General features: G+C 44.6%; 1 protein-coding gene across 1 annotated transcript in view; it reads right to left on the reverse strand.

Moving 5' to 3' along the window:
* Nucleotides 1-230: 230 nt before the first annotated feature.
* Nucleotides 231-16678, reverse strand: part of LOC142487058 (enoyl-CoA hydratase EchA19-like) — a 126649-nt gene continuing 110201 nt past the window's right edge. The window contains exon 6 of the mRNA XM_075585744.1: nucleotides 231-3724. Within this exon, the coding sequence (XP_075441859.1) occupies nucleotides 3504-3724 (221 nt within the window). The 3' untranslated portion in view covers nucleotides 231-3503. The remainder of the gene's footprint in view (nucleotides 3725-16678) is intronic.

Raw genomic sequence — 16678 nt, forward strand, 5'->3', positions numbered from 1 at the left:
TTCAATTCCAATGGCCTCATTCATTAACTATTTCAATTAACATGTTCCAGAATCTGATATTGGGCATAACATTATGCATAGCAGCACTGACCATGCGTCAAAGCTTTGGAATCATATGTAAAATACATTATGGATTCTTTGATTAATAGTATCAAATAAACCTGTGAGAGAAATCTGAGGTGAAGAGAAAGACTTAAGAGTTATGAAAAACAAGACCAGGAACAAATACATTTCAACTTAAACTTTTGTTTTTAATACCTATATTTAAGGAGGAACACACACTATTTTCCTTAACATCAAAAAAGGAACCAAATGTAAAGTAATTAATACATTCTTGTGTAACCCTCCCTGCCCAGCTTCTAGGAATTGCATTACATTGGTGTGTTAGATACAGTTATGGCAAATCTGCATGGGTTACCTCGACTCAGGGGCTGGATTCGGGCAGCTTGGTGATGAGGTAGCAAGATTGTAGAATAATAGGCGCCAAGAACTTTTGTAGCACAACTGTCATTTATTAGTGTCCCCAAACACAAAAACCGTTCAGTCACATATTGACAACGCTGCACTGTATTTTATATCAGACATACATGAATACGGTTCTTCCATTAGTGCCCACTCTTAACACTCAAATAGAGTTGCACACTGTTACTTGTTTCTTCAATGTGAAAAGACCCGGGCCCCCCTCCTCATTCGTTTGGGACATCTCTCCTCATTCTTGGTAATACTAGGCCCATTGGGGTTCCTAGCGGGTCCTGTATATGTAACCCAATACCTTTGCCCTTTACTGTATGGTAACTGGCACTTCCACTTCAGCCTGAGAGGAATGTCAATGCAGATCCGCGGTTAGAACCGATCCACCAGTATCCGGGAATCCTCGTTACTGAGGCCCTCTATCGCATGCCGTCTCACTTAGCAATGTATACTGGACTCCCTTAGTCTTCTCTAGGGATCATAATAAACAAGGTTACTATCCTTGTCTAGAACATAATAAAGTAGGGGGCCTGGTTTATATTATTACTTTAAGTACATGGGTGTCTACTCTCCCCGAGGCTCCTCTCCTCTTGTCTTCCTAGAACCTAACCTACAAAAGTCCCTTCTCCTTAAATACCCGTGTGACATCTGGATTCCCATAGCAACCCAGGCTGGGGCCTAGCATACACTAACCATGCTTGTAATCATTCAGGAGAGGTTACACTTGGTATAGAGAATACACATATCATTCTTAAAGATTATTTGACTTTAAGGTATTATTACAGTGAAACTTCTATGCTGGCAAATACCAAATGAAAATTTTTCCTTGGAGTAAATTGCCTTGACGGAAGTGCTGTCCCGGAAGTGACGTCACTGCTGGCAAAACATTCCGTTATGGCAGCTGGCGTGCATGCGGAGGCCTCCCACGCTCGGGCATGTAAAGGAACCGTTGTCATGTCCGTCTGCACAGTAGGTGCCGCATGCTGGGCGTGCCTGCGATTTAGGCGCCGCATCCTATGTGCACCTGTGCAGTAGGCCCTGGCACAGCGCACACGCACCACAGGCACAGACACAGTGCACACACACAAACACAGACACACAGGTGCACACACACACAGACGCCTGCGCAGTAGCCGCAGCACACAGACACTCACACAGAGACACGCACACACACAGAGACGCACAGACACACACACAGTAGCCGCACACCCACACACACACACAGAGATGTGCACACACACACACACAGATAAACACAGAGACACACACACAGACACATTATTATAAATAATGTATATTTGGGTGCCTAAGGACTGTTAATAGTGTTGCTAATCAGGGTGAGTTATTTAAAGCTGGGAACCAATTTAGTTGGCCCTACACAATCAGAGCGGGAGCTGGTGTTTAGACAATCTCCTGATAGGAGTAGGCTTTATTTTTATGATTAGTTTTTCCTTAGGAGGGATGGTGGGCCTATTATTGTGTTATTTAACACCTGTAAAAAAAACCCTGTATAAAGAAATACAGAGTTTCCTGCCTTAATATGGGACACAAGACCCCGCAATGTGACGGCCGTCTCACAATTGATGGCGTTTAATGCAGGCAGTCCAAAAGGCACTGAGTAGTGGAAATTATGGGTTTGAAAATAAATGTGGGGATTTAAAATGGCTGCCCAGCTGTAGTGAAAAACTCTGGAGTGAAGTCTGTCACATTGTATATGACCAGTTGTGCTTACAGCATACACAGAGAAAGTGTGAAGTGTTGATGAAATAGCACCTCCAGAGGACATAGTGAAAAATTGAGGAATTTCTAAACACAGTACAGCAGGCCCAGACAGAGAATACTACTATTCTACAGCGTAGCCAAGCAGAAAGCGCTGCTGCATTAATGCAGGGGTTGCAGCAATTTACAAAACCCCAGGTAGAGAATACTGCATTATTAGTACAGCTGATGGCGCTGTCTCTATACCAGACCCGAGATGTCCTACAGCCGAGAGCGCCTGGCGCAATAGTCACGGGAATAACGACTAGTCTTGAGATGACAAAGGCTACTATTACCGCCATGAATGGAAAACTGAGCGAGTCGGACAAAACGAGTGCGGACTGCAAACAGTATTATGAGAAGTCCCAGAATGATGATCAAAATTTCATCACAGAGCTAGAAAACTCTCAGCAAGAGATTTGCGCGCTCAACACAGAACATTGTAAAGTAAAAAAACAGTTGACACAGGAAAAATTAGAAGTGCAGGAAGCACTGGAGAGTACAGAAAGAAAGAAAAAAAGTATGTGTCTCCCTGGAGCAGCGCACACACTGTGGAACCAGCTGCAAGAGCTGCAGGCAAGTCTGCAGGAAGCCAAGAAGAAACAGGCGGATACACATGCGTGGAGTACAGTGGCTGCTTCTGCGCATGTGTGGAGTAAGACGGTCGCTTCTGCGCATGCGCGTAGTACGGAGTTGCTTTTGCACATGCACGGAGTATCGCGGATGCTTCTGTGCATGCGCGAAGTACAGCGGCTGCTTCTGCACACGTGCAGCCATCTCCGACCCATGACGTCACTTCCGTCACAGATTTCCATTACCAGCCAAGAGATTTTTCCCATCAAAACTCTGTAGGTGCCAGCAAAGATGTTTCACTTCAATAGTTGGCACAAGTTGCCTGATTGTGAAATAGCAGTGAAAAGTTCTAAATAATAAAGATTCCATCATGTTAAAAACAAATGAAAATATACATGAAAACATTCAGATTACAGTTTTTCTTAACTTGGGTGCAGCCTGTGTTAAATTGTATTTATTATTTTAAATGATATTTAAATGAAGTATGTTCTTCCCGAAACAGAGCAAATACACATTCTACTAATCTGGATTTGTGCAGTCAGATTTTGACTTCTTACATCCACTTCAGCAAATGGCGTATAGTACAGTACATGAGCCAGTGAAAGCATGGTCCGAACTAGTGTAGCTATATACTGTATGTGTATATACTCCTCCCAGCCCACATCAATCTGAAACATGTTTGTTTCCCTCAGAACTCCCACTTATAACTTTCCTTGCCTCCCTTCTCCTGCACTGAATCGTTTGGCACCCCCAACAGATTCTTCAGCAAGAACTTCAGCTCCGCAATTGAATTCATACTGCATCGCATCTGCAAAGCTGGAGGCGTCAAATGTGCTGTAGTAGGCCGAGGCTCTGTCAGCGCGCATGCACTTCTGGGGAAAAGCCGAGATCTGCTCTGCTAATTCAATGGCGCATTGTAGGCCTGAAAGAAAAGGTTAAAAAGCAATGTAAGATATGCTAACAAGTCATGTGTCAATGTGGAACAGAGTTTGTGCTGATCATGTTTGCATATAAATAACAATAAATAAAGAACAGCATTTTTTTAAATTTATTCTGAAGATACAAATAGTTGCAGAGGTGTAAACGTTAGGTGCTGTTTTGCAATGTGTTGCATTTATTTATAAAGTACATTTGTGCCAAATGTAATAGCAGTCTGGCTCGTTCTCAAAATAATAACATGCCTACATGCCACTCACCAATAAATATTTTTCCAAAGCTTTACTAATGTCTGTGTGGTGTGTCACCATGTCTGTTTTGTTAGCACATTATAGACAACAAATATATATAAAGAGGGAGAGGTCCAGGATCCTGAAGATTTCCCCACTTACTACCTGCCTGATTCATAACATCATCCAGACACAGGAGAGAGGAGGTTGAAGAGGCAGGTACTGTAAGAACGCATGAAGTAGTGAAGCACACCAAAGTCAGTAGCTTATTAACCACTGGTAGCACCTTTTAACTCAACGGAGTTCTAGCCAGGACTTTACAAATGAAGGACTCTAGTAGAAAAACGGTTGCAAATTTGGCAGCCAATGTGCTTTAAAATAACAGGCAGTAGGAAAATGGTGCAAATAACTAAATGCTTTAGGCTGCGTCCATAGAACGTGGAGCAGCGCTGAGCCGCACGGATGCTGATGCTCACCTGATCAAGCATTAGTGATTTCATGCCCATGCAGGCGAGCCAGCGTCCGCGATCGGGAGACGAGGGAGGCGGGGCAGTGACGTCGCTGGGCCAATCGCCCGCGACGCACCGACGTCAATGTCACGGCGCCGTGACGTTGACGCTGCTTCGCGCTGATTGGATGTTTTCAGCCGACAGCGCGCTGAAAAACAGCTTGGCTGTCGGCTGAAAAATCCAACTCCTCAGCACGCCTGCGGACGCTCGCGTGAGCCCCCTCTAAAGACATCCTCATTGAGGATGCCCGGGCTCAGCGCGGAGCGTCCGCACGGCTCAGCGCTGCTTGTCCTTCTATAGACGTGGCCTTAGGGTTACCCTGTGTATATGAAAGCCGATATTGCATTATACTTCACTTCCTAAAGCACAAAATATTCAAAATGATTGTAAAAAATACAAAATGTTTTTATAATGAATTGTTTGTGCTACTGTTATTTAAATACCTTCCCAGAAGAAAAAGAGGCCTGGCATGCATACGTCTGAGAAGGCGATTAGTAGCAAACATACATTCTCGCAACGTAGCAGGAAACTTACGGATTGCCTCTGCCACAAATACAATTCATTCACTCCTGAAACATAAACCATTTCCATTTTCCCCTTCCTAACGCTCGTCCCTGCCGATCATCCTCCAGTTAAACGGACCTGCCAGGAAAAACATGCTAAATGCAGTTCTCCGTTGCTTACACTGCATTCGGTAAACAGCACTTGATTTTATTAGCATTCATTTTCAAAGGTAGACCATCGCCTGCCAAACCAAACAGTCACATTTTGAAATGAATCAGGGCAGCAGAATTCCCAGGGTGCACGGCAGCAGCCGCGAGTCTGCAGAGACATTAGTCACTTCTTGGATATGAAAAGCGGTGGTAGCTTCAGGAGGTCTGAATAACTTTCTGTGTCGTAATGGGGAACCTACGTGGTCTCCTGCCCAGGTACACGGCCCTATTCCTCGTTTACTGATGACACGCACGCAAACAAAAAAACATCAGACAATATAATCTATCTGAACATGAAGTTATGCCACTTTTGTTTTTTCTTACTCATTTCTTTTACACGAGCTGTTGAGTAGTGCATTGGTTTCTAAAGTGTTAGCTCACTATATGTACCTGCCTGTTTCTAAAGTTGCATGATACTGCTGCTGCTGTTTAAAAAAAAAAAAAATCAACACAAGTGGTTGAGATTTGGAAACTAACACAGTTAAGGAGCACAAATCCGATTGGGTGAGACACAAAGGGGTTCTAAATATGAGAGAAAGCCAATGTTCTAACTCAGGAGTGCACGACACTTACAGAGGGCCCACGCTCTTCCCCCAAGGCCTCTGTAAGTTCTCTTACCTTGTCTCTGACGGCACGCCACCATTGACGCCGCGGGGTCACGTGATGTCGCGTTGCGTAAAAGGGAGGGTGCCAGCAGAGGGGGGGGGGAAAGAGCAAACAGGGGGCGCAGGGAAAATATTTGCGCACTTCTGGTCTAACTGGCTCTGAGGTTTCCCAACAGATAAGCAAACAAGCAGACCTGGTGGGTCAAGTAGCTGTTATCTGCTATCAATAGCCCACATTCACTAAAGGTTGCTAAGCTTTAACACAGTTGGACTCCCATTCATTTGAACGGGAGATAGGGCGTGCTAATGCCCTTTAGTGAAGGTGGGCCAATGTTTAGAAAAAGAGATACATTGAACCTTAATTATTTCAAAAAAGTATTTCAGAGTTAAAAAGCACATCAGAAAGTCTTGGCAGAAGTCCTTAATTTATAGCACTCATATCACAAACAACTTCCGCTTGATAATATCAGAACAATTGTTCATCTAAAAGCATCAATTTAGGAAGGACATCGTTACTGAAGACATGAATGTATACGGTAGCTTCAGAAACGTTTTCAACTACATTAATATTCTAGACTAGGATAATAAAGTATTTTTTTTTTACTTAAATTTTATTGAAGTTTTTTAGGGGGGGGGGAGTGGGAAAAAATAAAGGGAAGTAAGGGTGTACAAAAAATAAAGACAGAGGGGGTGGGGGGTACAAGTCCAGTTACAATTTTACAGAACAAAGCATCTTATAACATTCAATCACCCAGCCGGTATATATAACAATTTTAGCAACAGAATTGAGTGGGTATCTAATCCTGGTTGTCTAGCACCCAGGATCCATGGCACCCACACCTTCTGAAAGTCTGAGCAGGTGTCGTTGTTAAGACTGACCAGCTTTTCCATGCAGCAGATCTGCCAGCCTTTATTTTTAACTTTGGAGGTTGGGGGGGGGGTAATTAATTGGTTCCATACTGCCGCTAATTCGCGTCTTGCGGATGAGGACATGGGGCCCAATAATTTATTCTCGTGTCTCGTGAGAAGGTGGCATGGTTTGTTTAAGAGGAATAGCCAGGGATCCAGGGGGAGAACCAGACCGAAAAATCTTTTACTTTCAGCCGAGAGGTGTAGTAATCCCACACCTCTCGGCTGAAAGTAAAAGCCGATTCACTACAATTGCTACAAACGCATGCATCGGAATAACGGTTACATGCGAGTAGCTACATTTGTATCCGCTGGTATTTTAAACAGGCTGATAGCTAAATACCGCCGCTGCTGACTCTCCAGAACACGGTTGGAATGTAGCAGTTATGAGAATATTGCTAAGAGCAAAGGCTGACAATTAACTGAGAGATACAAATACATACCATTATTACTAACAACATTTGTGTGAGGCTATAACTGGATGCGGTCTTTTGAACCGCGCCTCAAGGCGTAAATACACGTTTTTCATGTGCCTTGAAACAGAGGGATATCAGGCATTAGTACCTGAATACCTGATACAGGCATACACTAATCTTCACCGCTATACCACTATATCATATACAGGTGAAGAACTAAGTAACAGCTGGATGACTTATACGGTGGTGTCAGTTAAGAAGAAACAGAAGCTAAATATTAACTACCCTGTACATATCAAGTGAATATCTTAGAAATTACCTATGACTGGTCATTATACATACTCTATGTAAGAATTTTTTTTTTATATGGGGACAGGGGACAGAGGACAAACAAAAATACTGACAAAGAGAACTGCTTACATATTGCGCATAAGATTAAGTAATCGCTCGTGCAATATTAAGTGGCAGTTTGTTTAGGCAATTATTGTCGGAAGTAGAGCTGCTCTATGCAAATGATCAGATAACAATGGTTTGAATATTAAACACTCTGATATCTATGTGTCTGTTACCAAAGGAACTATACTCACCTGCTGTGTAACATGAATATTCATATGCTATATATTGAATGAGAACCGGGTGGTTAATAGAGTTTAATATTCGTAGTAATAGTGCTAAGACGCTGTATATGAGGCTGTAACTTGATGCGGTCACTGAACCGCACCTCAAAGGCATAAATACACTTTTTGAGTGTGCCCATAACTAGAGGGTTATCAGGTATGAATATCTCCAAACAGTTGGGAATATGATATCTGTCACTTGTTCTAATGATGCAGGAACAGGATCCTGAACTGCTCAGGATTATAGTGGTGTAAGATGCATATTGAATTGTGAATGCCAGTAACATCTCAACTATTTCAAAAGCACATGGCCCACAACTAAAAGGCTAAGTTGTGGCACATTCTCCTAAGCATGCTCAAATTAGCACCCTTTTTTATATTATGTTTTATGTACCATATACTGTTCAAATGTGGCTTTCTCACTATTCATTGACTTTTTGCACGGAGATAGCATCAATCTTCCCTGTGTTTAAGTAAATAAATATAAACATCAGAAATCTGGTGTAATGAAGATATCAATAAATCAGCCATTACTTATTTCCTAATAAAATGAAGCCATTTGGGTAAATATTCATTTGGGACTGAGCATATGGACTAAATAATACATAAAAGAAAGAGGTATCCAATAAGCATTACAATATATGCTATACTCTCAAATATTTATGTGGTCTAAGGGATTGGTTATGGACATTGATATCATACCCCTCTGTACAAAACCCTTTTAGATTATTTACTATTAAAAGGGTTTTACATTTGTTCAAATTAACATTCCAATACTGCAATTAGTGCATTCATTAAGGAAGGGGGGCATAATCTTTTCCCCCTGCTGACCTTCCCCCTCTCCTCGCGCCGCCCCCCCTCTTACCTTGATTCAAACGTCCTGGCGTCATGACGCCGTGTTGCCATGGCGACACGTCACCAGGAGCGTCTGAATCAAGGTAAGTTAAGGTTTACAGAGGCTCTGCAGCTCCCCCGGCATTAATTGAAATGCTTTCGGGAAGCGCGTGGGCCTCTATAAACCCAGCGCCACCCGCAGCGAGTCTCGCGCCCCCCGCTTTACGCACCACTGCATTAGGGAACTTTTTGTTTGTATGTTTACTCGGCACTTTGTAGTAGGACATAAGGCACGGGAGACCCAGGCCCCCTGCCTTGTTTGGTATATTTAACATTTTCTTACCAATCCTTGGTATTTTGTTTTTCTAGATGAATTTGTTTATAGTAGACTGTAGAGTCTTAAAATCCCTTAGGACCAAAGGAATTGGCAGAGTCTGGAAGAGGTACAAGAGGCGGGGCAAAATGTTCATTTTTATGCTATGGATTCTGCCTATCCATGAGATAGCGTGGCCAGACCATGACCCGATTTCAGCTTGAGAGCCCTCAGAACCTTTGGGTCATTTTCCCTGTAGAGGGAGCCATAATCCCTTATTATAAACATCCCTAAGTATTTGATCGCCCTCGGCTGCCACTTAAAGTCAAAGTTTAGAGCAATCAATTTAACCTGGTCTCTGGGCAAATTAATACTTAGTGCCTCAGACTTGTTGCTATTTTGAAACCTGAAATATCCTTAAAACAAGATAGAATGGAGTACAGGTAGGGGAGCGGTTAGAGGTTTGGTTATTGTAAGGATCACATCATCTGCAAAAAGAGCGGTTTTGTACATCTGGTCCTTCACCTGCACTCCCGCTATATTGGGGTTGTTTCTTATATTTGCGGCCAAAGGCTAAATACAGAGGGAAAATAGCAGGGGTATAAAGAACATCCCTGCCTGGTACTGTTCAGTATAGGAAAAGCCTCAGAAGAGAATCCCTGAGAGTATACTTTTGCCGATGGTGTAGTATATAATGCCTCGATGGCTCTAAGGAAAGGGCCTTCCACTCCAAATGCCTGCAACGTTTTTGACATGTAGTTCCAGTCGATTCGGTCAAATGCCTTTTTGGCATCAAGACTCAGAACCATCGATGGCACCGCGAGTTTATTTATTTATAAAATATTTTACCAGGAAGTAATACATTGAGAGTTACCTCTCGTTTTCAAGTATGTCCTGGGCATGTTTGGCAGCGAATGTTTGGCAGCGAACGCCCCCGGCTCAATAATGCATCTGGTATTGTCTGCTGCCTGTCTTCCAGGGACAAAACCCACCTGGTCCGGGTGGACCAGTGAGGGGAGGACTTTATTTAATCTATTAGCTAGTAGTTTGGAGAATATTTCTAAATTTGAATTTATTAAAGAAATTGGTCTGTAGTTTTTATGAAGGTGCCCTAAGAAAGAATTGTACTTAAGTCTGGGCCAGGTTTTTACAAGTCAGATCTGACCAGGGGCATGCTTCGAAAGCAGGGCAGACCTCATCTTCTGAACCAGTGCCTCTCTGGGAAAAATCCATAGCATGTGGTAATGTACTGTATAGGATTTTCTGTTTTACCCCTTTTATTTTAAGAAGCTGTTCTGCCTTATATTGTAATTGTATGTCTATTTTGTAATACCTTTTCTGTAATTCCAGCACTGTATTTTTATATATATTAAAACATTTAATAAGTAATGCTTTGGGCTCTGAATGAACTTTGTGCACGCTGGAGAGAATAACTTGCTAAATTCGGGCACATGTTACTACAACTGATTTTGTGTTAAAGTGCATAGTTTTTCCTATAATAAACAGGGACCTGAGGCCCTGGCGGATATTTTAGTCTAAGATCTTTTATCATATCTGCATAACCTCAGATGGTGGCAGTGGACGGTTATGATGTGCAATTGAGTGGGGGGCTAATACTAACTCGCTGTTTCCTTGCAGAGGAGAAAGGGGGGTTGCTAGAGAAGCCTTTGTGTATTAACCCTGGTTGCATATCTAAAGTCACGTGCTCACTTGTGTGCTGTTCGTGGCGGTGGTATATTGGGACGGCTTGAGGAGAGATACAACCCATTTGAGGGACCCCTGAGTGTGTGAAAAGTGGGTACGCTTGCGAGCGTCGGTATTAACCCCAGACTCAGCATTTTGTATTTTTTCTTAAAAGTGTAGCTCATTAACCCCTTAAGCACAAGAGGGATTAAAAATACCCAATATCTCATGACATTATCATGACATGAGGATAGAGTTAAACATAATTTATAGGACCGGGGCGTGCATATGGAAGAATTTTTTATAATATAAATTCGAGAAGCCACCGGGTCGCGGAGCCTTATCCAATATAAGATCTTTAATAACCCAGAGAACTTCTTCAAGTGTGATGTTTTGGGCTAATTTGTCCTATTCGTCCGGGTCAATTGTGGGGAGATTAGATGATTCCAGGAAGTTCGTCAGTTGGGATGTCAAGTGTTTACTTTATTTAGTCTTGTTACCATCGTACAATTTGGAGTAGAAGGCCTGGAATTCCCTGATTATCAAGGTCAGATTAGAGGAAAGATTGCCTGTTTTCTGTCTGATCGCGTGGATATTACGGTTTGTTGGAGCGGGTCTAAGTCTAGCAGCCAACATTTTGTCAGGTTTATTTGATTTCTCAAAAAATTTAGCCTTAGTGAAGGCGAGGGATTTTTCTGCGTTAGCAGTGAGAAGGAGATTCAGCTCAGCTTTGGCCTCATTCAGTTTAATTAGACCCGCATGTTGCCCCTCTCTTTGATGTAATTTGGACAGCTCTTCCAATTTTGTTTGAGCCCTCTTTATACGAGTTTCTCTTTCTTTCTTTCTTTCTTTCTTTCTTTCTTTCTTTCTTTCTTTCTTTCTTTCTTGATGCTGATTAACCTTCCTCTAAGGGTGGCCTTATGGGCCTCCCGGAGGACAAAGGGGGATGTTCTTCGTCAAGTATTTTTTTAATCTCAGGGATTTTGAGCAAGGACTCCTTGATTTTCCATTGGGCTGATTATGCAGGCATGTTAAAGTGAGAGCATCTGATCTCCCCCGGGGCATGATCCGACTAGGCTGCAGTATGGATTCTCGAGTAAGTACAATGGAGTATTATTTTGGAGGAAATAAAAATATAATCTATACGGGAGTATGATCCATGAGGAGGTGAGTAGAAAGTAAACTCCCTGCATGTCGGGTTGAGTCCAGACCTTTGATCGGTCTGCCATTCTGCGGAGGGTTGGGGGCCCAGTCCTGTCTGCAGTTGGGTCCATGGCTAGGTTAAAGTCACCTCCCAGTACAACCCTACCCTTGGCTACTTTTTTAGGATAATAAAAAATTTAGAGAAAAATTTGGCACTGGCTTCGTTAGGGGCATAAAAATTGGCAAAGGTCAGGTCCTGACCGTAGAGAGATCCTGATAGGATTAAATACCGTCCTTCCCCATCTGATTTAGGGTGAGTAACTTTAAATGGGCTCTTATTATTAAATAGAATCATGACCCCTCTTTTTTTTTTTTTTTTTGCTAGAGCAGCTGAATGAAAAACTTGTCTGTATTGTTTATCAAAGAAAGAGGGGATCTTATCTTTCTTGAAGTGCATCTCCTGTAGGAGGACTACATTGCTTTTATATCTCTTATATTCTGTCATGGCAATTTTTCTCTTACAGGGTTCGTTAAGACCCTTGACATTACAGTATGTGATATAATTACTAATGCCATTTATATGGGTGGAGCGAAGTTATCCTGCCTCTCAGTGGGGTTGTCAGCAAATTGGATGATTGGTGAGGTGGGAAGCGCCTTGGCCTGAGTGTAGGAGGGTAGTACTCTGGGCGAAGGGAGGGGAGGTGGGAGGGAAAATAAATTAGACCGTTTAGGGACAGGTATGTCCTGTAGCTCGAGTACCCTTGGGTAAAAATGGGGACACGGAATTCCAAGGGATAAATAGAGGAGCGAGCACCCAAGTGCACCAACCTCTCGGGGAAATATGGCCAGTTACCAGCGCAGGGCGGGATCTCCCGGCCGTGGCAGGGAACCTCAAATTCAATACAAAACAAATAATATTGGTCAGCTTATAACCAAATATTTTAACAATATCTATATATATGTAACGGTTTTTCTGGACCAGTCGGACCCACCCAATCTCACATTGGCCCCTGTGGTCTAACCAGTCCCCATTACATGGATGTATGTTTTGGTGCCCTGCTGGCTACAGGACTCCTGAGTCTCCCGCATGATGGTAGTGGGGATATCAGCAAGACAGGCGCTGAGGTAGTGTGTTTAGAGTCCTACCTATATCCAGTGCAGCACCTCCACCTCATCAGGATCTCTGCGTCCGAAGGGAGATGGATCTGATGAGGACCTCCTCGGGGTGCCTCCTTCTGTGTAATAACTCCACACTTACACAGCAAGGATTTGGTGAAACTGGGCATCTTTATTGCAGGTTCAGGCAGACTGCCCCTCATAGCGGTCGTACTCAGCCGCTCATTCCTTTGCTGCACTCCATCTGGAAGGTTCCTCCTTCTCCTAATGGAGTTGTTTCCACCTCTCCCCTAAGGGAGATTCACCAGCTTGTCTCTCTGCCACTTGAGCTGCACAGACTCACAACTATTGCATCAGACACTGTAACACTGTTGCAGACCTCCACATGACTCTCCTGAACAGAGTCAGAACACCAACAGGACTGAACTCCTAACTTTAGGCAGTTCTGTGTCTTATATCACCTCCAGAAACAGACGCCCTCTGTGTCACTAATAGTGGACACAAAGCATGTTGTCACTTCCTTTGGGACATATGACACCTCACCAGGGTTTGAGGGCAAACCTCCATGATTGTTACTGGCAACCCTGCATACTTACCAGGATTACTGCCAGTATGAAGGAGATATGTACACCAATTTTACACATGGCTACATTTATATATATTTATTTTATTTAAACTTTTTCTTGTTTATAACCACAAAGATCAACAACAATATGAAACCAAACTCTGTTCTGAAGGAGGTATCTGGCGGTCAGACCCCTGACGGAGCCCAGATGGGGCCCCTCAGGGTCAGGAGCTTCCCGGATATAACATGGGGTATAACCCTCCTTTCCTTTTTATACTTCTGTGAACAGTGAAATCTAAACAGATGGGGGTAGGGGAGGGGAAAGGGGGGAGGAGCGGGGGGAGGAAAGGGGGGTGGAGGGGATGGAGAGTGGAAGGGGGGAGGGAGATGATTATAACATCATATAACCAGCCTTAACTGTCAGCTAAGCCTATGCCTGTGACCGCTACCTTTTAGAACTAGTCAAACATATTGAGCCCAATTTTGCCTATGTGCGGGGGTTTTGCCTAATTTGCATGTGTCATAGTTAGGTACATTTGGGTCTTTCAGATTAATACAGCAGCACAAAGGTGAGTGTGAGGGGGAGAGAAAGAAAGGGGGAGGGGGAGAACAAGAGAGATGGAGGGAGGGAAAGAGGGGGGCGTAGTGAGAGGGGGGAAGGGATAGATAAGGCAAAAAAGATAGCAGGGAAGGGGGGAGAGCTAAAGGGAAGGGGGGAGAGGTGGGGGTAGATGAAGGGGGGGGGGGAAATGGCCCCAAGCAGCGAGTGCCTGAGCCCTCAGTACCTTAAGGACCGACCCACACTGCCCCCCACTTGTCCCATTGAGGATCTGCTTTTGAACAAAATCGGCAGTGGGGGCACCATAAAGGGGACACGGCCCCTGAGTACTTCTCCAACTCCGGATTCCCAATCGGGACCAGTTTATTCTTGTCTCCTGTCCGAGACAATGTTAGTGGTCCATACAGTTCTTCATCCCAGGGACCGGCCGACATCCGTCTCAGGGGACACAGAAGGAAGTGGAGGCTAGTCTGTGTAGGGGGATGACCTGATTCTCTGTGCCCAGGAGGAAGTGATGCCGGTAAGTCCAAAGAACCAGCCAGATCCCTAGGTCTCTCCAGGTCTCTCCTGCCACAGCGGAGACTGGCACCCTCCCCCCCCCCCGTGGGGTTCCTGCTCTGCTCCACTCCAGCCTCGGGCCGCTCTAGCTCTCCCAGACCACCTCAGGGATCCAGGCCCAATCCTCGTTTGAATGCCACCCCTCCCTCTGGGCTTCTCAGGCAGTGTGCGGTTCCCTCTCACCACTACCAGTCTGAACGGGAATGCCCAGCGGTAACGAATCCCGTTGTTCCTCAGGGCTGTGGTGATGTGCTGTGTTTTGCAAGCATGGCGGGAGAAATGTCCTGAAAGACTTGGAGGGTATTGTTTTCGAATGTTAGGTTGTTTGTGCCTCTAATTGCTGTGAAGAATGCCTCTTTCACTTTAAAAAAGTGGAATCTTGCGATTACATCCCTTGGAGGATCCTTGGGCGGGATTTTGGCCAAAGCGCCCTATGGCATCTGTCCAACAAGAAGAAGTCTGCGTAGTTGGGGATAGTGGCTGTCATCCTTTTTAGAATAAAGGTTTCAGGATCTAGGATAGCCTCCGGTAAACCCCTGAATCTCTGATTATTCCTTCTCTCTCTATTATCGTAATCCTCCTGGCGATCTCCAATAGCCAACATCCTCGAGTGGAGGATTTTTGACTCTTTGGTGAGAGATTGTTGGCGATTAATGGTTTCATCCATTTTAGTCTCCAGGGTGTCCGTTCTTTTCCCTAGCGAGTACATGTCCTTTCTTACTTAACGGATCTCCTCCTTTATCAGGGCCATAAGACTGCTATATAGATCGATTAAGGGCCTCATGCAGTAAGCCCCGATCCAACATTTTCGGTAAGGGTTGCGGATTGGTGGCTAACAGGCCATTTTTTGGCGATTTGCCCTCGCAGTATTCAGTAAGGGTCGAATCCTTCCGATCCCTGCCGAAGCACTGCGAAAGCAAAGCTGCCGATGACCTGTGGCGATACAGCCTGGCTCCCGATAAGGCTCCCGATAGGCCTTTGGTGCCGATAGATGTTTGCAGCTGAGAGAGACAAGCCGCTCTCTCAGCGCAAACATCTGCAACAAAAAAAGTATTTAAAAACAACTTTTACTCATAGTGTACATGTGCAGGGGGTCTTCGGAGCTGAACCGCGTTGGTTTGAGGTCCGGGGACCCCCTGCCCCCCGAGATACAGGCCCGTTTATGAGGTGCCGGTATCCCTCTGCGTTTAAAGGTCCCGATCACGTGACCGCGACCTGTAAACAAACCAGAGGGATACCGGCACCCCATAAAGGGGCCTGTATCTCGGGGGGCAGGGGGTCCCCGGACCTCAAACCAACGCGGTTCTGCTCCGGAGACCCTCTGCACATGTACAGTATAAATAAAACACACACACATCAATAAAGACTCGTTCCTTACCTTGGCGGCTATGTGCAACGGTAATGAAGCAGCATGAATGTCTTTTTAATTATACTGTACAGTGAGCAGGGGGTCCCCTGAGCTGAACCGCATTGCTTTGTGGAGCAGGGACCCCCTGCTTCCCGAGTTACAGGCCCCGGTATGTGTCATCGGGTGGCAGTGTCGCCGCCATGTTTATAGCGTCCCCGCAATAAACATGGCGTCCACACTGTAACAGATGCCCGAAACCGGGGCCTGTAACTCGGGAGGCAGGGGGTCTCTGAGCCACAAATAAATGCGCTTCAGCTCAGGGGGCCTCCTGCTTCCGCACAATATTATTAAAATACATTAATGCTGCTTCATTACCATAGCGGATAGCCGCTAAGGCAATGAAGGGGTTAACGCATAGTAGCATGTTTATTGGGGACAAATGCCCCCAATAAACATAGCAGCAATACACAACATACAGTATAGTAATGGGCAGAATGACTATTATCCACAAATGGATAATAGTGCAGTTGTCCATTTAAAATACATACACAACAATAAAGACATTAAATACATATAGCACTCACCCATGTCCCACTGCCACGATGAAGGCCATCCTCATCTTCATCCTGCCCATGCCCCATCCGCTTCTGCAAAACAAACACAAGAATTACAACATCCAAATTAATGTCCCCTAACCCCTTAATCACCATAGCGGTTATTAACCGCTACAGTTATTAAGGGGTTAAGCCACCATCACCCACATACCCTCCCCCACAAAGCCCCCCAACCACCCTCACCCAATACCCACAGGGGAGTCCTACC

The sequence above is a fragment of the Ascaphus truei genome, chromosome 2 (assembly GCF_040206685.1).
Source record: "Ascaphus truei isolate aAscTru1 chromosome 2, aAscTru1.hap1, whole genome shotgun sequence".
NCBI classification, from domain to species: domain Eukaryota; kingdom Metazoa; phylum Chordata; class Amphibia; order Anura; family Ascaphidae; genus Ascaphus; species Ascaphus truei.